Here is a 22,505-nt window from a genome sequence, read left to right as displayed (position 1 = left end):
CCCACAACACAAGATAGAGCAGGGGAAAAACAGGATTCGTCTCTACACACAGCAGTTGAATTGTATACACAAGGTATATAGAAAACACAGAATACAGGAGCCAAAAAACCCCTTCTACTTGCACAAATAGATATCTTTTTTGTTCTGCCACATTCACGGGCGAGCTACAAAAGAGATACCAAGTTGACTTGATGGGGTGATTACATTGACCTGATAATATCCCTGGCTGCTGTCAGCTCAGCAGGCAACAGTCTAGCAATCAGCTCTTTGAGAACAGATGGGCAACTGCTTTTCAGATGTTGGTAACCATCACTTGTGATCACCATCTCCAGATTGGACGGAGAGGCAAGGAACTCAAAGCAAGCCTCCTTGAGCCCATCGCAACTGTGCTGCTCGGCCAAAGCCAAACTAGTTGCAACCATGTTGCAGTCAATATTATTGCACAGTTTCTCCTCGCATATCAGTTTCAGCCTCTCGATGCCGTACCTGTCCGCCGCTACTAGTAGATGGCTAGCTGTCACTACATCGTCTTGTGTTGCACCTTCATTAGTGCTCTCAGGGAGTGAGTCCGTGTAGATGAAATGGAGCAAGGAGTTGAACACATCAGCTTCTATATCATCAATTTCGATAGGGTCACCGGCTTTCTCCCTCATGTCTCCAAAGAGCTCCGCCTTGAAGACCGGTGAGCGAGCGGCGAGCACGGACCTATGAGCCGAGAATATATCGCCACCGACTCGAAAGGTCACGTCTGCTCCATCATTGCTTCTCAGGAGGCCACCGAGCTGCTGATGCAAGTCGCTTGGAGGAACCACAACGAACTCGTTTGCGTGCGTCTCTTGGCTGCGGATCATCTTCACCACGGCGACATCGCACCTGATTCTGAAACTGTCGCCTCTTAGATGCGCCGATCGCTCCAAATCCTCCTGCTTGATAAACTCTGGGAAACCATAACCGTAACCTTTGCTTGGGAAGATATGTTCCGTCACAGTTTTGATGCATGAAGGCACTGGTTCTCCACCCTTGTCAAGTAAGCTAAAGGTGAATTTCGCCTTCACGTCCTTGGCATCAGCCGAATCAAGAATCAGATATACAGATACGTAACCAGGTGCCTTGTAACCGTTTGGGTAAATCCTCACAGCCCAGTTACGATCTCCGACCATGAAAGGGATAGACGTGGTAAACTCATCAATCCTAAGAAGCTCCTTGGTCCTTGAGTACCCATCGATCTTGATCACATGCGTCCTCCTTTCTTCTTGGGCTACAATGGCCGACGTGACTTTCGGACGCTCTGCCACTGACTGTACTTGGACTGTGTTGGACTTGGACGTGACTTTCGGATGGGCTGTGTTGGACTTGGACGTTGCTTCTGGCCGTGCTCGCCGAGGTCTTCGGGCGGCGGCACGCGATGACGACGACGGCGACGAAGCTTCTCCAGGCTGATGAAACCGCAGCTCATGGCGAAGCCTACTGCTGATCGATCCTGCTCGAGATAATTACACGATAGTACCACATTTGGGGTGGTGGTGGTGAATTGGTACCACTTTTGAAAAATTTTACGTGTCAGTACCACGTTTGGGTCTAACCGTTGCAAATCGAGCTAATCTTCGTATTTCTACGTTTGACGCTGGAACTGACCGCCCGGGCCCGCGCGTTAGCTGCCACGCTGGCGAATCGGCACCCGCCCGCTCGCTCGATACGTGCGGTCCGGCTCGAACCGGACCGGCCCGTGCTCTGTCTCTCCCTCTCCTTTCTTCTCTTCCTCTGTTCGTCGACGAACCCTAGCTCCCTCGCGCGTCTCTACGGCAATGGCGGCGGCGACCCCGGGCGGTGGTGGCGGCAATGACGATGGTGGCGGCGCAAACATTCCCTTCTTCGGCAACGGCGCGGCAGGAGGAATCGAGGGGAGATCTCCAATCGAGGGCGGCGACGGCTACTCGAGCTCTGAGTATTCCAGCGACAACGACGAGTTCATGGAGCCCGCACTGTGCATGGAGCAGCGGGTACGGCTGGCACAACAATGGGTGGCGAACCCTAGCAATAGCCACGAGCTGACCCACGGGCTCGGCGGCGTCCTGTAAGTTTATGTTTCTGTCTTTTTTTTCTTCTTATTTATTTGCTAATTAGGGTTATAGTGTATTGATTAGGCAAATTGCATGTGAATTGTAGTTTATATGAAGACATATGGAATGTTAGGATCTATTTTGACAATAATGATCTATTAGAGAGGAAGTTAAGTTGTTCAGATGTGACATATCTGAATATGGTTGCATTGATGGAAACACAAGGCTTTAGTATTGATAATTCACTGCAGTTTTACATGGAGACCCCAGGAGAGCAGGGTTTGGAATTGGTTGATAGTAATGTTAAACTACAGTTGATCAAGAGGCAGAATGAGGAGAGTTTGGTGCTTAATTTGCTATTTAGGGCTTGTCCACCAGCTGTCAGTTTAGCACAAAAGGGTTTTGTAGAGAAGCAAAAATTAGATGCAATTGTTTATTCTGAGCATGTGGTTTATGATCTGGCTGATCCTCCTGTGTATGTTGTTGATCAGCAAGGTGTAGCTTATGAAGGTCAGAGTAGCTGCTCTATTGCAGCTGTAGGCCCTGCTGTTTTAACATAAGAGAGCAGGAGTGTTCTAAATCCAAAGTTAAAAGAAGTTGTGGAAGAAGAACAAGATGGCTATGATGGCAGTTCTGCATCTTCATCTGAAGGGCAATATGACAGTGACACTAACCCTTATTATATTGGGGATTTAAGGCCTAACTATAATGAGGAAATGAATGATGCTGAAGACATGGAGATGGAAGAGGCAAACAGACAGATAGAGGAAGAAGTAGAAGAACAACATGAAGAAGAAACAGAGGATGAAGAATCAGAAGAAGAAATAGAGGAGGAGGAACAAGTGCATTATGAGGGTGACACAGAGGTAGAGGAATTATTTGATTTGGAGGATGATGACCCTATTGTTCCAGAAGAGGAAGAAAAAATATCTGTGCCAGCAAAGAAGAAGCAGAAGCTGCAAGTAAGGAGGGGACCAACAACAAGGTCACATTCCAGTGTTTTAGAAGAAGTGCAACCTGATTGGAAACCATCATCAAATGAAGAAGATAATAGTTTACTGAAGGACAGTGAAGATGATGGGTTTCAGCCACTAGCATTTGTGCTACCTAAAGGAAGGAAGAGCAGGGCAAAGAAGAGGCCACCTAGAGTATGGTACAATGAGGATTTGGAGCAACCACACCAACAACTACAACTGCAAATGTGTTTCATAGATCAACATCAATTCAGAGATGCTTTGTTGAGCTTGCACATCACTCAGTGCAGAGACTTCAAGTATCACAGGAACTCAGATAAGAGGATCATTGTGCATTGCAAGAATTCACAATGCAAGTTCTGCATTGTGGCAGCTGTTATAAAAGGGGAAAACACTTTTGCAATTAAGAAGATGAGATTACAACACACTTGCCCTAGTTCAACTGAAACAACCAGGGTAAGTGCCAAGTGGCTTGCAAAGCAATATGAGCCACTATTCAGATCTGATGTCACTACTAGCATACATACACTTATTGATGCATGCATGGAAAAGTATGGTGTGGATGTGCCCAAGGCTATGGCATATAGGGCAAAAAACCTAGCTATTGAGGCTGTGTTGGGAGATCATAAGAAGCAATACCCAAGGCTGAGAGACTATGCTCAGACTGTCATGGATACAAACCCTGGGAGTAGAGTTGTAGTCAGCACTGTAACTCCAAGAGCCACTGAAAAAATCCCACATCCAGGACCCAGATTCCATGCCATGTTTTACTGCATCAATGGAGCAAGGGAGGGATTTCTACAGGGTGTAGACCATTCATTGGTTAGTTTATTTTAGCTTGTACACTACTTTGATGTTGTTAGTTTCAATAGCTTGCACATATAAATGCATTTAACATGTTATGTTTACTTCCTGTTTTAGGTATTGATGGATGTTTTATCAAGCTAACCACTAGTGCACAAATCCTTGCTGCCACTGGTAGAGATGGCAATAACAACATATACCCACTGGCATTTGGCATTGTTGGACAAGAGGACAAAGCAAACTGGTGCTGGTTTCTACACCAACTGAAAATTTGTCTTGGAGGAGAAGTTGGACAGTATGGTCCATATACTATAATGTCTGACAGACAGAAGGTATGTCTATCCACCTTGCATTGCCTGCTAAATATGTGTTTACATGTGTATTAGACAGTAGCTTAGCTGTTTAAATTGTGTGCACCAGGGGCTACTGTTTGCAGTTGATAGAGTTTTTCCTAACAGTAATCAAAGATTCTGCTTAAGACACATATATGCAAACTTCCAAAATGCTGGCTTTAGGGGGGAAGACCTTAAGAAGTGCATGGATAATGCCAGTTATGCATATAATGAACACAAATTTAATATAGCAATGGATGATCTCAAAGCTGAGAGTGAGGAAGCTTGGCAGTGGCTTAGTGCAATACCCAAGAAAACCTGGGCTAGGCATGCATTTGACACAAATTGCAAGACTGACTTGGTTGTCAACAATTTGTCTGAGGTGTTTAACAAGTACATCCTAGATCATAGGAAAAAACCAATAAGAACTATGTGTGGTGGCATAAAGGATAAGCAGATGGTTAGGTGGCACAGGAATAGAGAGAGTGGAAAGGAAGTTAGATGGGAGATCACACCACATTACAGTGAGAAGTTGGAGATTGAGAAGGAAAGGGTCAGGTACTGCAAACCCATTCAAGCAGGTGTTAACTTGTGGCAAGTAACTAGTGGGGAGCAAACACATGCTGTCAATTTGGAACTTGAAACCTGTGGTTGCAGAAAGTGGGACCTCAGTGGAGTCCCATGTAACCATGCCATCTCAGCAATTAACAAGGCAAAAAGGTTTCCAGAGGACTATGTAAGCAAATTTTTCAAGAAACCATATTACTTGGCAGCATATGAACCAATGATATATCCTGTCCCTGGTGAGCATGACTGGACAAAGACCCCAGGTCCAGACATAGAACCTCCAGCATTTAAAGTCAAGAAAGGAAGAAAGAAAGAGAAGAGGATAAAGGGAAAATTTGAAGTTCCAAAGCCAAAGTCCACCTCAAGAATGGGGACAATAACTTGTAGCAATTGTGGATTACAAGGGCATAAATACACAAGCTGCCTTAAACAGTTGAAACCTGAGTTGGCCTTAAGAAAGAACAAACATGTGGTAAGCCCTTTGAACTAGTTCTTCACTTTGATGTTTCTTTTAAATACCTTTGTCCCTTGTACATTTCTTACTTGTAGTATTATTAAGTGTGTTTCCTTTGAATTGTTTTCCAAGCCTGCTGCAAGGAATTCACAAGGAAGAGGTGTTGCTCCTACAGCTCCTGCAGCAACACCTAGAGCTGCTTCAGCAACACCTAAAACTGCTTCAGCAACACCTAGAGCTTCTGCTAGTGCTGGCAGAGGTGGTGGAAGTGGTGCTGGCAGAGGTGCTGGAAGAAGGGCTGGTGGTGGAAGAGGATCTGGAAGAGCATCTTCTAGTGCTCAATCTACTGCTGGGAGAGGTGCTCATTCTTCAAGGCCTTTCTCTGCCCCAAGGCAGTATGGTGCCTCAACTTCTAGTGCTCCTCCTCCACCAACTGATGGCACACACACTGGATGGATGACCTGGTTAAGCCCCAAGGCCTTTCTCTTCAACGCTGAAAGGGACCTGCCGAACCTCATACAAACAAAATGCCCAAATCAAAACCCAGCAAAATCAACCAAATCAAAAAGCCCCAAATCTGAAACCCTAACCCTAAACCTAGCTCAAGGGAAATCACCAGGTTAAGCCCGTCCGTGGATGAGGTCGAGTGCATGTACGGCAGGCTGGACGTCTCCTCACTGCTTTCGTCTTCGAAAACCATGGCGGGCGGCGGCGGTCCGGTCCGGCAACGCTGCGGGCGGCGACGAGGGCGGCGAGAGAGGAGCGAGGAGGAAGGCACGAGCGAGGAGGGAGAGACAGAGCACGGGCCGGTCTGGTTCGAGCCGGACCGCACCTATCGAGCGAGCGAGCGGGTGCCGATTCGCCAGCGTGGCAGCTGACGCGCGGGCTCGGGCGGTCAGTTCCAGCGTCAATACGTAGAAATACGAAGATTAGCTCGATTTGCAACGGTTAGACCCAAACGTAGTACTGACACGTAAATTTTTTTAAAAGTAGTACCAATTCGCCACCACCGCCCCAAATGTGGTACTATCGTGTAATTATCTTATCCTGCTCCCTTGCAAGCGAATCTGGCCACCACAAGCTGACCGATCCTTCCGCTGGAAACCACACACGCCCCGTGCCTGCTTCTCTTTATTTCACGAACTGACGATACAAAGCATCATCGTATACATAGGGGACTAGCAAGACGTGCTCGACTCAAACTCAAACCGAGTATTTTCCTAATCTAATCACACGGCAACAAATCCGTTCTCAATCCGGACACGGACAAGTTTTGGTTTATTCCAACAGGCTGAGGTACTACTACTATATAGGGAAACGTTGCATTGCAAACTAACCCAAGCACCTTTTCTGGCATTATATTCAACGTATATGTGATCAAACAAATCGGACATCTGATTCCTAGGGGTCAGATCGATTATTTTGCTTCTAAGGTCAGAGGATCATGCTGATTAAGGTTCTGCATTTATACTGCAAGTTCCAGGTAATTAGAGTGTGTGGCACTGTCTTGTGTTGACTAACTCATAAATGATATTATCATCTTTACTCACCGTTATGTGTATCGTGGCAGTTAGAAGGAGGATCCTATGCACTTATCATGGCTGAAATTCCACCGTTATTTGGTTCACAATCATAGGATGAATCAGCTCAAAAAAAATTCATAGGATGAATCAGCTCAAAAAAAACAATCATAGGATGAACAACGTATTTTCTGATTTCATCAATTTCATAATTTGACAAATATGCAGGAAAATGTGGAACGGCCCAGCACCTTCTTGAGCGAGCCAACACTTGGCAGTCTAGTCACTATTTGCAGAAATAAGAGGCACCACAGTGGGGCAGATTGGACATCGGAGCATCAAACATACGTACGCATTTACAAAGAAAGGTACTAAAGCTATAAGATCCCAAGTCAAGTATCAATCGATGGATGATCATGTATATATGACTGCTTGGCTAATTAGCAAGTAACTCTTACATTATCAAAGCTTGCCAGTTTCTGAAATCAATTACTGACAGGGAATAGCACAGGCACACAGGACACAGCAAACCAAATTGAAATGATTTTTCGTTACCACGGCAGAGCCCACAAAGGAAATGAAATAACTTTCTTTTTCCCTAAGTATAAATATCCAAATCCAATACAAATTAACTATGATCATCATTCAGGAAGAAAAACAAACAATCTGGATAAATAACAAGGACGCAGAGCGCTCATGATGGAAGACAAGTATATATACAAGATCAATATCCGAGGTAGCATAGATGCGCTACAGTTACACAGTTAACTGATGAGCACTAGTTCTAAGAGGGGCAGTCTTTTGATGAGCAACGTTCACCTCACTGCTGGTGAGATAAAGCACCCTTAGTTAGACAAGACATTACATCCTCACGACTGGTCGTTGGTAGGGGTCGGTGGCGTATCTTTCAATGTAGAAACCCTTGAGAAGTGGCAACATCTTGAGCATCATTATAAAATATGGCGACATGAAAGCGATCCCCGCGATGGCGTAAAGCAGTGGATAATACTTGAGAGCCCCGTACATGCAAATGATGTAGCCAGCAAGAACCACCACAAAGAAGAAGTTCTGCAAAAGAAACAAATTGGTGAAAGACTAACCTATTAATGAACCTGATGCAGTTTAATACTAGTAATAAACCCACCTTGTGTTAAAGAAGATTTATACTACAATTTATATACAATGTAAGGAGGGAGAGCCACAATGAAACAAATCATAGGTTTTCCCAATTTATCTACATGTCAATTCACGGCTAATTGGGACGGCAACCAGCTCAGTTGGAACAGAATAAGTAGATCCAAATCATTTCTGGGCAAGGTTGAGATGTCGTTAGGGTTTCTTTAATCCGAGTAGCCGAGATTTAAATAAGAGGCATCCAAATAAGGGCCTAATCTAGGTTGCTTACAGAATGAAACATATGGATTCAAAGCAAAGGTATAAGTTCCCAAGTGAAGGATGAACTGATGTATCATTGTGTACATATGACAGCTTGACTAATTATCAAGTAACTCTTACATTGTCAAAGCTTTGCCAGTTTCTGAAATCAATTACTGACAGTGAATAGCACAGGCACACAGCAAACAAAATTGAAATTATTTTTTCGTTGTCGCCGCAGAGCCCGCGAAGGAAATGAAATAACTTTCTGTTCCCCAAGTATAAATATCCCAATCCAATACAAATTAACTATGACCATCATTCTTTCAGGAAGAAAAGCAAAGAATCCGGATAAATAACGAGGACGCATAGCTCAGGATGAAAGACAAGTATATATGCAAGATCACTGCCCAAGAGTTTCAAAAAGAAAAATACATCCGAGGTAGCATAGATGCACTACAGTTACACAGTTAATTGATGAGCCCTAGTTCTAAGAAGGGCAATGTTCACCACACTGCTGGTGAGAAAAATCTGGCGCAGTCTGCGTCTTCCCGGGGGTGGCCGAACCTGAACTAGGTGAGGTTCTTGCGGTGCGAAAGGCAATACAAATGGCGGCTCAAGCAGGAGCTTCAAGAGTCCATGTGGAGCTGGATAATAAAGGTGTTGCAGCTATGCTTACAGACAAAGCGCCAAACCTCTATGCTGTTGGGCTGATCATTAAGGACATCAAGAAGATGCTGCTTTCCTTTGTATAGTTTAGAGCAACTTGGGTTAGGAGATCAGGTAATAAGGGGGCTCATGTGCTGGCCCGAGAAGGTGTTCAACTAGATGCTGATAGGTTTTGGTTTCTGCAGCCTCCAGACTGCATTCTACATGTTTTGTCAGACGAAATCCCTGCTGTGGGAGCTTAAATAAAATGCGTGGTTGATCCTAAAAGAAAGGAGGAGGGAGAACCGGAATGAAACAAGTCATACGTTTTCCCAATATATTTACATGTCAATTCACGGCTAATTGGGACGGCAAGCAGGTCAGTTGGGACAGAACAAGTGGATCCAAATCATTTCTGGACAAGATTGAGATGGTTAGGGTTTCTTCAATCAGAGTAGCCGAGATTGCTTTCAGCCACTGGAGAAGGAAGGGAGATGGGGCTTACGAAGGCATGTCTGATGAACGCCGCCAAAAGATACTTCTTGATGATCCGCGCCTCCTCCGCCGCAGTGCATTCCTCTGCCACGGAGATCGACATGGATCGCTCCTCGGCACCGCTCGCCGATTTCGCCTCCATCGGTGGGTGATTTGCCCGCTCGGCCTTCCTCCCGCAGGTTTCTTCCCACAGTCGTCGCCGCCGCCTGATGGAGATGAATGAGTCCTAGGTCACGCACTACTACGATGGAGTGGAACCCGCCAAGCGGGCCTTGCAAAGCCCAATTTTCCGGATCAGCCACGCCAAAATGACAAAGTCTTGTTCACACTTTTTTAGTATAAATAAATGTTTCTTCGTATTAGAAAACTGTTCATTGTGTGTTTCAAAAATGCTTAGTGTATATAAAATTATTTATACTGTATTATAAATTATTTATCATGTATTTTCGAAAGTAATTTTTGTAATAACTAATAAATGTTCATAAATTTTGAAAATACCCATTTACATTTTATAAAATCATGTGATCTTTAGAAAATTTAATTTAAAATAATTTGTGATTTTTAAAAAACATGCACCTTTTAAAATATTTCCATGCATTTGTAATCAATGCTCACGTATCTTAGAAAAGTGTCTCATCCTAAAAGATGTTTAGATACACGATGAACATTTTTAAAATATAATGAAAAATACTTTTAAATACATTGTTGGCAAAATGTTAAAATTTAAATTAAAATGAAATAAAGGTACCAAAAGAAAACAAAAAACAAAAAATGGTGTACTAGACCGGTCTAGTAGGCAGTGACTTATGCACCAAAAAAAGAAACTATGTATACTTTGAGAGCACCCAATGGAGGGCGTCGTGTGAGCTCGGTCCCATATGCCAAACGACGTGTCCTCTGTCCATAGGAAAAAAAACAATACATCATGGGTAGGGGGGGGGGACTTTAGGTAGCTCGCCAAGAGGTCGTCGGCTACCCCCATTTGCATATCCGCCACGCGCTACACAGTCTCTCCTGCACGAAGCCCCCTCCATGAACCATTGTTGAAGTAAGGAATGCATTAGCATGGAGCCGAAGCTCGATTTTGCGGCTTCAAGAAAGGCTAGGCTATCGCTTAGGTCTTCAGAGCCTCTTTCCAGCCACCGCCTCCTCCTCCAAGAAAAGCTAAGATTCGTGCCTCTCGCCGGCTCCGCCGCAGGTCCGCTTCGTCTCCGGTGGCCCTAGGGCCATGGGGGCGCGGTGGATCCTGGCAAGGACCGACAAGAGGGCTCCGTTGTTAGTCATTCCTTCGAGATTTGTTAGAGTTTGTGTTCTATTCGGGAAGATGAGACAGCGGCGGCTCCCTAAAGATGGAATAAATGTCTCCCCGCCTAGTCCCCGTTCCGGTTGTGCGTCTAGCATCGTTGGTGGGCGTGTGGAGGTGTGTCTCCGACGGATCTATCCTCGGTGGATTTGCTCGGATCTGGTTGTGTTTCGTCTATATTCGTGTGTCTTCTGGTTGGATCCTTTCGATCTATGTTATTCTTCATCAACGGCGGTTGCTGTTCTGGTGCACTAGTCCTAAAGGGCATTAACACGACGACTTCCCGACTGTCTACTACAACAAGTTGTGCCCGACTCCGGCGAGGGAGGGGTGATGACGGCGGCACGCCTCCGGCTCGCTTCAGTGATTATAGTCGTCGCTAGGTGGTCTACGGATCTGGATGTAATTTTTATTATTTCTAGTGTTCGTTCTACTGCCATGATAGAAGATGAATAGATTAAAAGTTTTCCCGCAAAAAAACAAGAAATGCTAATATTTAGAAAGTATTTCCTCCTTATGAGAATATAAGTTTGGCATGAGAAATTAGGTCATCAATTTAACTAATGACACTTTAATAATATGTCATAGAAATATATATTTAGAAACTTCATTCGACGGTGAATCTAAAAATATATTTTTTCATGACATACAACGCATTTTTCACTAATCAAATCAAGGACCTAAATATTCATGACCAACTTATATTCCCATCCAGAGGGAGTAGTAATCGATCTAGTACTGTCAGTGTCTTCTTGGCATTCGAACTTCAGCATGGGGTGTCTGTCCCCACGACTGATTCACGGTGACACAAGCTAAAACATAAAACATATGAAAATGTTTTGTCACGACTGTCAGATTGATTAGCCGAGGCGAACAATTTATAACCTACAGAGACGACTAGGCAGGCAACCGTGAAATCCTAGCCATCACCGTTGCCTGCCCCTCTCGCCGCCGCCAGGGCGCATCGTTGACGGGGTGCGTCGCCAATGGGGCGGGAGGTCCTGTCCATGGGCGGCCTACTATGGAGGCACTTGAGGTTTGATGTGCAACAGTGAAGGAGATGGGTGCTCGACCGATGGTCTTTCTCAGGCGATGTTCGACGGCGGTGTTGGTGAAGCCGATGGTGGTCGGATGGATGCAACACGGTGCTCTTCACGATGGACCTGCCTGGCTAGAACACCAGAGAAAAGGGCATCAGTTCATGGTTTTAGATGTCAGCGAGCTCGACATCAGATCTGAATTTGTCGTACAACGGCATAGGTGAGTATTTTTTTTAGGATTTATTTAGTAAGTCCTTATGTTTGGTTTCGGAAAGTGAGGTGGCAGCATTGCCCTAGGGTGGAACAATGTTGTCCCCACATTATCCCTGCTATGTTGGTGTGCTTTGCACCGAAGGAGGGCATGTGGAGTCGTGTCTCTGGCTGGTCTCTTCTAGGATTCGGTTGATCTATTCTGTTGGATCCGTCTGGATTCGGCTGACTTTCATGGTCTTCAGAGTTTCTAGGCCCTTACTGACGTTTTTCTTCGGGGCGATAATTTTCTTCGCATATCGCAATCACCGTGTCTCTTGGTCTACATCGATGAATTCTCGGCCGCTGATTCTACAAGGTCCTGGGTATCAAAAAAATTGCCACCTCAAGGTATAGGCCCAGAGACCGTGTTGTCCTATGCTCATGATGCACCATCCGTGGAGTCAATTACACCACTAGTGCTAAAACTTGGCATGAAAAATCAATTTAGTGCCAAAACTTGCGACATACATTGAATTGGTGCTACAATTTGGCTTTGACGTGCATATACGGTGCAAATCGCATTTATACACAGACACGGTGCTGACTGGGCGCGCCATGTGGTGTTGGGCCTGCTGTCAGCCAGTGAACGGCATAGATAGGGCGTATGGCCTGGTATTTTATGGGAAACCCCTCGGAATTTTTTTCTCACGATAAAGTCCCTGACACGTGTTTGTCCATCTGTAGCAAATTATGTGCAAATCTAGTCAGCACTATGTCAGTATACAAATACATTTTGCACCGTATATGTATGTCAAAGCCAAGTTGTAGCACCAGTTCAATGTATGCCGCAAGTTTTGGCACTAAAGTGATTTTTTACGCCAAGTTATGGCACTAGTGGTGTAGTTGACTCGGAAGAAAACTTTGGCACCCCAATATTCGAAATGTAGTTTTCTTAGGTCTCATGTATCTGTCAACTGAATCAACCTAAATTATTCGATGGACCTACATGGTAGCCCTGCAAAATATTGAATCCCAAATATAATTTAAAAAAATGAAAGAGATATATCATAGACTAGTAAAGAAAGAGTATTAAGGTGCAGGATAGGGCGTGTGCTTGAGAAAAGCAGGAGAAGTGTGGGAGCGAGGTATACAAATGAAAAGAAAGGTGAGAGAGGACACGAGGGACAAGGCTTGGAGGGGAATGCAGCTGTCGATCCTTGTGGTTTCTTTTTCTTCTTTTTGTGAATATTTGTGCCTTCTCTTTGCGCTGTGCAGCGTAGCATGCAGTCTGGTTCAACTCAACCAGAAGCGTGTAGTGGAGAAAGACGTCAAAATCAGAAGCATGACACTCCAAGATCCTCACTGAAAAATCCAGCTGAACTCTGATGGATTCCATTGTTACGCCAACTATATATACTGGTTGCAGGAATGAATGGAAAACAATTTCCAACACCAGAAATCTCATGTGTACGTCATCCATATAAACTACATTACCAATTCACTAGTAGAAAAGGGGGCTTTTGTCCCGGTTGGTAAGGGCCTTTAGTCCCGGTTTTGAACCGGGATTAAAGGGTCATTACTAATGCCTCTCCCCTTTAGTCCCGGTTCTTACACGAACCGGGACTAAAGGCCGTCCACGTGGACGCAGCCTGGAGCTCCACCTTTAGTCCCGGAAATTTTATGATATTTTTTTTAAAAAAAAATTGCGAATTTTTGTTTTAAATTTTTTTGATTTTCAAATTTCTGAATTATTTTAACCTCTAATCTCTAATCACCCCTCATCATTCCAAATCATCTAACTTCCCAGACGGTCACCCATCCTCTCACTACTCCAACCTGAGCACGCTTAACTTTCGGGTTCTATTCTCCCTCGTTTCCAAGTCTGCACTTATTGTTTTCCTGACAATAGTAAGATGTCAATTCTATTAACCCTCAGGAATTTAGTTTGAGCATGAAGTGACACATTTCACTGTTTGAGTTTGAAACTATTGTTTTAAAAAACAATAATTATTTAGTAACACTAATATTTCTGGAATAATTAGTTTAACCATTGTTTGACCACTGTTTGACCAGATTTGACCAAAATTCAAAAAAACTGAAATAATTATTTAGTAACACTAATATTCTAGAATAATTGGTTTGACCATTGTTTGACCACAATTTGAATTTTTTTGAATTTTTTTGCCTCTCCAGATCTTAAAAGCCCCGTATCTTTTTTTTGTTAGGTTTTTGAGGATTTTGAAAATGTTTAACGGGGTTCCCCTGTTAAATTCGGATGTAATTTTTCGAGTAACCGGGACTAAAGGACTGCCACCAACCGGTACTAATGGGCATCGCATCCTTTAGTCCCGGTTCGTGGCACCAACCGGGACTAAAGGGCCCAGGTGAACCGGGACTAATGCCTTAGCCGCACGAACCAGGACCAATGCTCACATTAGTCCCGGTTCGTGACTGAACCGGGACTAATGTGAATATTGCCCTGTGACGAAAGCCCTGTTTTGTACTAGTGATTTCACCAACATCAATTTCATGCAGATAACTCATGTCTGATCATACCACAGAAAAAGAGTGTATGGCCACAATTCAGGCTCCAGGGTGGTCGATCTATCCAATTAACACTACACTAGCTACTACAGTAGATTAACACACAGCATAATGCATACTCTTCTACATCAATTATTCAGTCATCCTCATGAGCAGATGCTAGCTCCACTGATTAATCGCCTACTGCTGCCCTGCTTCTGAGAGCATCTCCAGCCCGTTCGGTCCCAGGGGCTTGAAATAGTGCCGCCTGGGGGCGAACCGACAATAAATTCAGCATGGGGGCGGTAGGTTTTCCAGCCGCCGCCCCAAGGCTGCCCCAGACGCCATTTTTTGAAAACTAAAACTCAGTCGAAAGTCGGCCAAACGCAACACAAATTCGGCCAAACTAGATGATTTTCATTGATATTTGTAAAAAAAACTGAAAACATAAATTAAAAACAACTAAATATTACTACTATTAAAAACAACTAAATACTAAAGCCGCCGCCCGCCCGCCTTCTACATGCCGACCAGCTTGTAGAACTTGGTGTAGTTGCCGCCGCCGCCGTCGTCGTCATCGCCTTGTGTGCCGCTATGTCCCTGCTGCACCCCTGACCAGGGTCGCCGATGCGTGGGGGTTTGGATGGACCGGGCGCCTCCTCGTCGCTGTCGTCGAGGACGACGACGCCGCCCTCCTCGCGTCTGCGGCGTCGAGCGGCGATCTCCTAGAGGGCGCGGCGCTGGCGCGCCATCTCCTCGCAGACGTAGTCCTCCGCGCCATTTGAGGGCGGTCTCGTCGGCGGCGGCCATGGCCTCGTGCTCCTTCTTCACGGGGAGAAGCCCCGGCTCGGTCTTTGGCCGGATGAGGCGGGAAGAGGGAAGAGAGGGGAGGCGGCCATGGCCTCGTGCTCCTTCTTCACGGGGAGAAGCCCCGGCTCGGTCTTTGGCCGGATGAGGCGGGAAGAGGGAAGAGAGGGGAGGCGGCCATGGCCTCGTGCTCCTTCTTCACGGGGAGAAGCCCCGGCTCGGTCTTTGGCCGGATGAGGCGGGAAGAGGGAAGAGAGGGGAGGCGGCCATGGCCTCGTGCTCCTTCTTCACGGGGAGAAGCCCCGGCTCGGTCTTTGGCCGGATGAGGCGGGAAGAGGGAAGAGAGGGGCGGCGGCCATGGCCTCGTGCTCCTTCTTCACGGGGAGAAGCCCCGGCTCGGTCTTTGGCCGGATGAGGCGGGAAGAGGGAAGAGAGGGGCCACGGCCGCCCTCGTTGATGACAAGGGCGCCGCTGTGGGTGCGGCCCCTGAGGGGCGTCTCCTGTGGCTCCGGCTTGACGGGGCGGAGCGCCGGCGATCCGGAGGAGAGGGAGCCCAACGACGAGGATGTCACCGTCTCCATTCAACGCGGCGTCCAAGAGCTGCTGCGGCGATGAGAGAAGGAGGAGGCACCGAGTACTCCAGCCGCGGCGTGTTGCCGGCCTCGATGTACTCGAGGACGGCGTCGAGGGTGCGGCTGGGGACGCCCCGCCTTTGGCGCCGCCCGTCGGAGTTGAGGCGGCCGCGGGACTCGAAGCCGTTGGTGGCGCCGAGCTGCTCCTCATGGCACCGTCCACAACGCGTTGCTGTCGGGGGCGTACCTCGACTGGTTCCACGCCTGCTCCGGCAATGAGGACTGGATGCACGCGATTTTGCTGCGCCGAGCAGCTCCGATGGGCGCTGGAGGCGCCGGGACGCCGCCCGGCGCTGAGCCTCCAGGTGCCCGGCACCCGCTTGTCCGGCGGCGCCGGGTGGTCGGCCTCGTAGAGAAGGCGCGCCTCGCCCTCGTGCAGGTGGCGGCGGCCGAAACCATTGGCCGCCGCACCATCGCCTGGGTAGCGCTCGGCCATGCTCGTCGTCGTTAGAGGGGAGAGGGGAGAGAGGTGAGACGAGCGTCGGCGGTGAGAGGTCGAGAGAGGGAGAGTGTTCTGTGGCGATGGAATGTGCGCGAAACAACCACGGACGAGCTGAGAATATGCAATATAAATCTCGAAACAACCACGGACGAGGGATGTCATGTAGCCTGCACGGTAGAAATAGATTTCACACATGAATAGTCTTTTTTTTTTTGTAAAATGTCGTAAATTCATAACGATTTACATATAGATTTGAATTCTAGTATCGAATCTGGTTGCACGCCTTCTCTAAAAAATTCCTCGACTAGGTGAGTTTTCTAGGTTTTACCAAATAAAAATTATTTTTTAGAAATTGCACGAAACACATCGAATGGATTATGTCTGTAAGGATTTCAGTTTTCATGTTAGTTTCCCAACGCTAGTGTTAATTGACACTAGATTCGTGATGCCAAATAGGAAAAGTGGTTTTTTTTGCGGAATAATTAGGAAAGGTGGTTAGCGAAAATGATTCATATACCAACTCAGCAACTCCCATGAAAACGATTCTATGAGTCAAACTTGAACCACTGCCAGTGAAAATTACACTGCATGAGTGTGGTGCCACCATTTTCGAAAAAGCAACAGAGGAAAATTATTCACCTCATACTTCATGAAACACAAACGAGGTTGCACAAGTGGTGCTTTATGCTGGGAGAGCGCGTAGTTTACTGCAGAACAGGAATGTGTTTGGACTATGGACAGGGATATTTTTCCTATGACCTTCAGTATTTAGTATAAATTCGGAATTTCAGACTGAATATCAAAATTACCTGAAGGACACCCGTAGTCCAAAAACACCAGAAACAACATGAGTCATCCATCCATACATAGCACAGCACCAATTTCATCAACATCAATTAATTGTATTCGAAGGAAGCTGGATATATTATATAAGCATGCATATAGCTCATGTCTGATCATATATATATATAGAAGTAGTAACAGAGGAAATTAAAGGTTGCAATACATCAAAGACGACGACAATCCACGCTGCAGGGTAATTATATAGCCCACATTACACAAATGTTCCAACTAGCATAGTCGGTCTATCGAAATAACACTACAATATAGCTACTAGATTAACACACATTATAATGCATACTCTACATTAACTATTCCTTGGAACTACCTACTCATCACTTCAACAGTCAGCCATCAGTACCTCATGAGCAGATCCTCTCGAGCTACTGCTGCTTGCCCGGCTTCTCACTCCTCGTCACCTCCCAGGAGGTGTAGGTCCTGTAGGACGGAGAAGCTGACAGGTATGACGAAGATGCCCACAGTCCAGCAGATCCGGATGAAGATGTCTCCTTGGTGGGCGACGAGGACGAGGCAGGCTAGACTGGCTAGAACTACAACATCCCAATGCCCTAGTTTCTTCGGGAACCCAAACATCCTTTCTATGCATGCCGCACGATTTCGCAACAAATCCCAACCCTACAATCAATCTCCTTCGTTTTGACAAACGGTGGAACACATACATATTTCTGGTTAGATACCTGGCTCACCCCAAAACCCCTAGCTACCACCTACCCACACCTCTTCTCACACTCAACACAAAAGCTGGTAAAAATGGCTAACATCTTGCGTTTCGGCATTGAAACAAACCTCCGTAATTGTCTCTCTCTCACAGCAGAAACAGAGCTGGTTTCGCTTTTGGCTGTTTTGCAGGACTTCGTGCCGTTGCTAGAAGAAGATCAACGGTTCCTCCTTCGGGGTCATGCCTTCTTCACCAAGCAGGCCTACGGCATCATCATGGCTAGGCCAGAAACGGACCTCAATGCTCCACTCATCTGGAACACCAAAGCTCCTCGTAAGACAAAAATCTTCGCTTGGCTTCTTTTCAAAGATCGCCTAAGCACCGCCGTCAATCTTGCCCACAAGAATATAATCTCCTCCGACTTATGCACACGGTGTGCTATGCTACTCGAAGACTCCACTCACCTCTTCATCACATGCCCCCTTGCCAACAGAATTTGGCAACGAATGGGTGTTCTGCCACACGAAGCTGACCTTAATGAACTTTGGGATGTTCCACTATCTCAACACCTGCCCAAAAATGCATGGCCCCTAGTCCTCCTCGCGCTACTCTCAAATATTTGGGCAGCGCGAAATGACATGCTCTTTAGGAATGTCGATCAATGTTCTGTAATAACAATTAGGAACATTTTATCGGACTTGGATCTCTGGTCACACCGTCTTGTTGATACGGGTGACAAGGAGGACGTTTCCTCGTGGCGTTCCTACCTCTTTGCATGTTGCATCGTGCCTATGTAATCTAGACCTACTGTCTCTACAGCCGTTTTGAGCAATATATTCAGGTGGGGAACTCCCCCCCCCCCCCTGATTCTCAAAAAAAAAAGGACGAGGCAGGTTGCGGTGGCGTACAGGCAGTGGCCGACGATGGTGAGCGCGAGCTCAAGGCAGGCGAGGGCGCGGTGGACCCAGCGTCGGCGGCAAAGGAGGCGCGGCGGACCCAGCGTCGGCGGCAAAAGGAGGCGCGGCGCCAGCACCGGCCCGGCCGCCACGACCGGGATGCAGGACAACTTCCCGAGGCAGACGGCGTTCACCACGGCTTTGTCCGCGTCCGTCAGGTGGTCACAAGGCAGAAAGGAGAACTGTGGAGGACCAACACCAACGCAGGGGAAATTGAGAACGCATGCAGGGAGAAGGGTAGTGGAACTGGAATCAGGGAGAAGGGTCGTCGGCTCGTCGTTACCTGCCACTGCCAGCAGGGGGCGTGGAAGTGGTCGAGTGCGTGTGCGTGTGACATTGAGTAGCCCACTGCAAGGGAGAACGCGGTGGCGCAGGCGGTGAAGAGCGCCCACGCGCGGACATCAACCGGACGAGGCGTCTTCTTGGCCACGGTCACCGGATCCATGGATCCAGCCTTCTTTTCCGGGAAGTCCATGAATCAGAGGCTCCAAGCTAGCTAGCTAGAACAAGTGGACAAGATGAGCAGATGAGGCAGTGTTAGTAACTAATTTTGAGCCTAGAGGATATGGTGTGGAGCTCTTTAAGAGACGAGACAAAGCAAAGCGACGGAGAGTGGGCGCCCACCACGACGTGTCGATCTAGCCACACACACTGTTGACAAAGAAAATCACGGGGGAGGAAAGCGCCTACAAAGAAAGAAAGAAAGAAGGAAAGAAGGTGATGGTGATTGATGGTATATCTCCATCAAGGCATAAATTAAAGTGGTGAGGCCTCATGTGCTACCCAATAATGTAAGGTTCCAAGCTTTGTCGGGGAAGAGACCTTGAATTCACTTTGCTGTAAATGCAAGAATTTAGATGTTATTGGACCAGCCGAGTCTACATGGTTAGAGCATCTCCAGCCGTTGTGTCCCCAGGGGCGATTTTTGCGCCGCATAAAAACTTGCCGGCGCTAATTTTGCTTTTGGGACGAGAATTTTTTCAGTAGTTTAAGCCCCCAGTCGACGCCTCACTCGCTCGCCCGCTTGACCGCCTTCATGTTGAACGTCGCGTCCGCCCCGCGCCAGGGCCGGCGAGCCGCCGCCGCGTCCGCCCCGCGCCAGGGCCGACGAGGAGCTCGTCCGCGCGCGCACCTCATCTTGTACAGCGCCTCGCCCAACCATCTTGTGCCAGACCCCGCCGGGGGTCCCTCGTCCCTGTCCGCGCGCCGGCCGCGGCTCAGCGCGTAGGCGGCCTGCAGCGGGCGGCTGGAGGCCGACGTCGAGCCGCCCCGTGCCCCACTCCCTCGCCCCATGCCCGGTCCCTCGAGCCGCCCCTGCATCACGCGGCCGACCCGACCCTGGAGCTCGTCCCCGCCGGCCGACGAGGCCGACATCATCTGGGGCGCCGGCGTCATCCCCGCCGGCCGACCCGTTCGGGCGGGCCCGTGCCTGCACTGCGCCCGCGCACCGCGAGCTCGCCCGTGTCGGCGCCGCACCAGCGTGGAGGAGCGGCGGCGGCGAGCAGGAAGAGGAGGGCGCGGGCGGCGTGTGCGCCATTTCCACCGGCGCGTCCGGCCCAGCTGTAGGAGGAGCACGTGATGGCCATGCTTCGGACCTGTGCGTGGCGAGGCGACAGCGGTGGCGAGCCGGGCGCGGCGAGGCGAGGGCGGCGGCGTGCCGGGTGCCGCGAAGCAAGAGAAGGAGAAGATAAGAGAGAGGAGCCCAGCCGAGAGAGATAGAGGATGGGTGTGTGGAGGGGAGCACGTGGGTGGGCCAGGGAGGGAAAGGGACAAGAGAGGAGAGAGACGCTGCCAAGTGGGTCAGCACATGTAAAACGGCGAATTAAGCCCCACAGGTGCCCCCCCCAGCTCCTTGGGTTCGCGTTGGGGTCGCCGGCTCTGTTTTTGGCCAGATCCGGCGCTAAACGAGCTTGTGGGGGCGTGAGTGGGACTTTTTTTCGTCCGCCGGCGGTGAAAAAGTGCTCCTGGGGGCCTTCCTGGGGAGGCGGCTGGAGATGCTCTTAGCTAGTTGGTTTAACAAAGTTTGAACGATAAAAAATTTAGACCTCTCAGCACATTAAACAAGTTGGCATCCCACAAGAAAAATCTAGATCATATCGAATAAATCTCTCGCATTCTATCTAAAAAAGTCTTCACATTTTTAATGATTTTTCATAATTCATTCTTACATTATTTTCCTCCACCAAATGTGGGAAAGCTGCAAATTAAGTTCCAAAATTTAGATATTTTTAATACCAGTTGTCTTTTGTTTTTGCACAGTGGTTTGTATTATCAAATTTTCACCAGTTTCATATCTTGGTTTTTCCTATAGATAATATGTGGCGATTACATTACATGAACACATGATACATTAAGTTGATTGTTATTTATAATCCTAACTTGCACCAAACATCACCAGAACAATGTCTACGCGTAAGAAAACATTAGCGGAATAATGAATTTTGATCAATATATTTGGTCTCTATAGGCCTACTAGTTAAGTACCAGTTGCAAACACTTTGAGAGAACAACTAGCATCAGCGTACTATATTCTTTTAAATACTGCTATACATCCGATACATTTTGTCTGATTATTGTACGACACAAGGAATCAAACCGACCATGCATGCTTCATAAAAGAAAGAGGTAAATACACCACAAGTCACAGAACATGCAGGCGACGGTCGGTTTGGTGCATAAACTTGTAAAATACATGTTTTTGGTCATCTAACTTGTCTTTCTGTTCATATACGGTGCTTTCTACAGTATCATGTGCACGCTTGGCTTGCTAACTTGGCAGGGGTCCACTGTCAGTGGCTGACGTAGTGGGTAATCCGCATGCACTGTTTTTTTCAAAAAGCACCCTTGCATTTTATCTATTTATGCAGAAAATCCTCAAATAAAATGAAAAGTGCTAGAGCGGCAGCAGGATTCAAACACACGGCCTGCTATTATTCGCCTCGCTTAGATAGCCACTTGACCTCCTTACTGTTGACGTTTATAGAGCATAATTAGCTTTATATAAGATAAACCGTATGAGTTAAAATACAAACCAAACAAGGAAAGGGGAAGGTACCGGTTCTAACCTATGACCACGTAAGCTCGCCGCGTGTGCGAGCAGCAACCATCCGCCCACAGTGACATTTAAATAGATAAGCACAATTTATCTTATATATTCTTTCTTTCTATTTAAGAAAATTACTTATATTCTAGATAACATTTTCGGAAAAATCAACTAGATTTTGTTTGAATTCAAGTAATTTTAAATTTAAAAATCTAGATAGGAAATATAGTGCAGAATGAGTGTACGTATGTTTTTGGACAAATCAACTAAATTTTTGTATGAATTTGAGTAATTTTAAATTAAAAATGTAGATTAAAAAATATAGTGCAGAATTAATGTAGATTTTTGTTTGCATTAAAATAATTTTAAATTTGAAAATCTAGATAAAAGAAACTATAGGTCAAAATGAATGTATGTAATTTTTTCGGACAAAACAAGTAATTTTTTGATTGAATTTGAATAATCTAGATAAAACAAAATATAGTTCATAATGAATATACGTGAATTTATTTCGGAGATAAACTAATTTATTATGAATTCAAAAATCTAGCTGAAAGAAATTATATGGTAAGAAGAATGTACATCATTTGTTTGGACAAATCATCTAATTTTTTGTTTGAATTCAAATAGTTTAAAATTTGAAAATAAGGATAAAAGGAAATTTAGTGCCCAATGAATGTATGTATTTTTTTGGGACCAATCAACAAAAATTTGTTTGAATTCGAATAATTTTAAATTTGAAAATCTAGATAAGAGAAAATATCGGTCAGAATGAATGTACGCAATTTTTTCGGACAAATCAACTAGTTTTTATTTGAAT

General features: G+C 46.5%; 3 protein-coding genes across 3 annotated transcripts; all 3 read right to left on the bottom strand.

Annotated features, from left to right (window-relative positions):
* Window positions 1–200: 200 nt before the first annotated feature.
* LOC123120209 (BTB/POZ and MATH domain-containing protein 1-like) lies at window positions 201–1,512 on the bottom strand. Its single transcript, XM_044540202.1, has 2 exons — window positions 1,508–1,512; window positions 201–1,470 (listed from the first exon to the last, which is right to left on the bottom strand). The coding sequence occupies exons 1-2, from the start codon at window positions 1,510–1,512 to the stop codon at window positions 201–203; spliced, it is 1,275 nt and encodes a 424-aa protein (XP_044396137.1).
* Window positions 1,513–7,355: 5,843 nt separating this feature from the next.
* LOC123124231 (uncharacterized) lies at window positions 7,356–9,465 on the bottom strand. The gene is made up of 2 exons (XM_044544891.1): window positions 9,239–9,465; window positions 7,356–7,779 (listed from the first exon to the last, which is right to left on the bottom strand). Exons 1-2 carry the CDS (start codon window positions 9,368–9,370, stop codon window positions 7,573–7,575), a joined length of 339 nt encoding a protein of 112 aa, XP_044400826.1. The 5' UTR covers window positions 9,371–9,465; the 3' UTR covers window positions 7,356–7,572.
* Window positions 9,466–16,325: 6,860 nt separating this feature from the next.
* Window positions 16,326–19,246, bottom strand: LOC123120208 (uncharacterized). The gene is made up of 3 exons (XM_044540201.1): window positions 18,926–19,246; window positions 18,573–18,824; window positions 16,326–16,334 (listed from the first exon to the last, which is right to left on the bottom strand). Exons 1-3 carry the CDS (start codon window positions 19,115–19,117, stop codon window positions 16,326–16,328), a joined length of 453 nt encoding a protein of 150 aa, XP_044396136.1. The 5' UTR covers window positions 19,118–19,246.
* Between the last annotated feature and the right edge of the window lie 3,259 nt (window positions 19,247–22,505).

This window comes from Triticum aestivum, chromosome 5D (genome assembly GCF_018294505.1).
Source record: "Triticum aestivum cultivar Chinese Spring chromosome 5D, IWGSC CS RefSeq v2.1, whole genome shotgun sequence".
Lineage (NCBI taxonomy): Eukaryota > Viridiplantae > Streptophyta > Magnoliopsida > Poales > Poaceae > Triticum > Triticum aestivum.
This window is presented reverse-complemented; position numbering and strand designations above follow the sequence as displayed.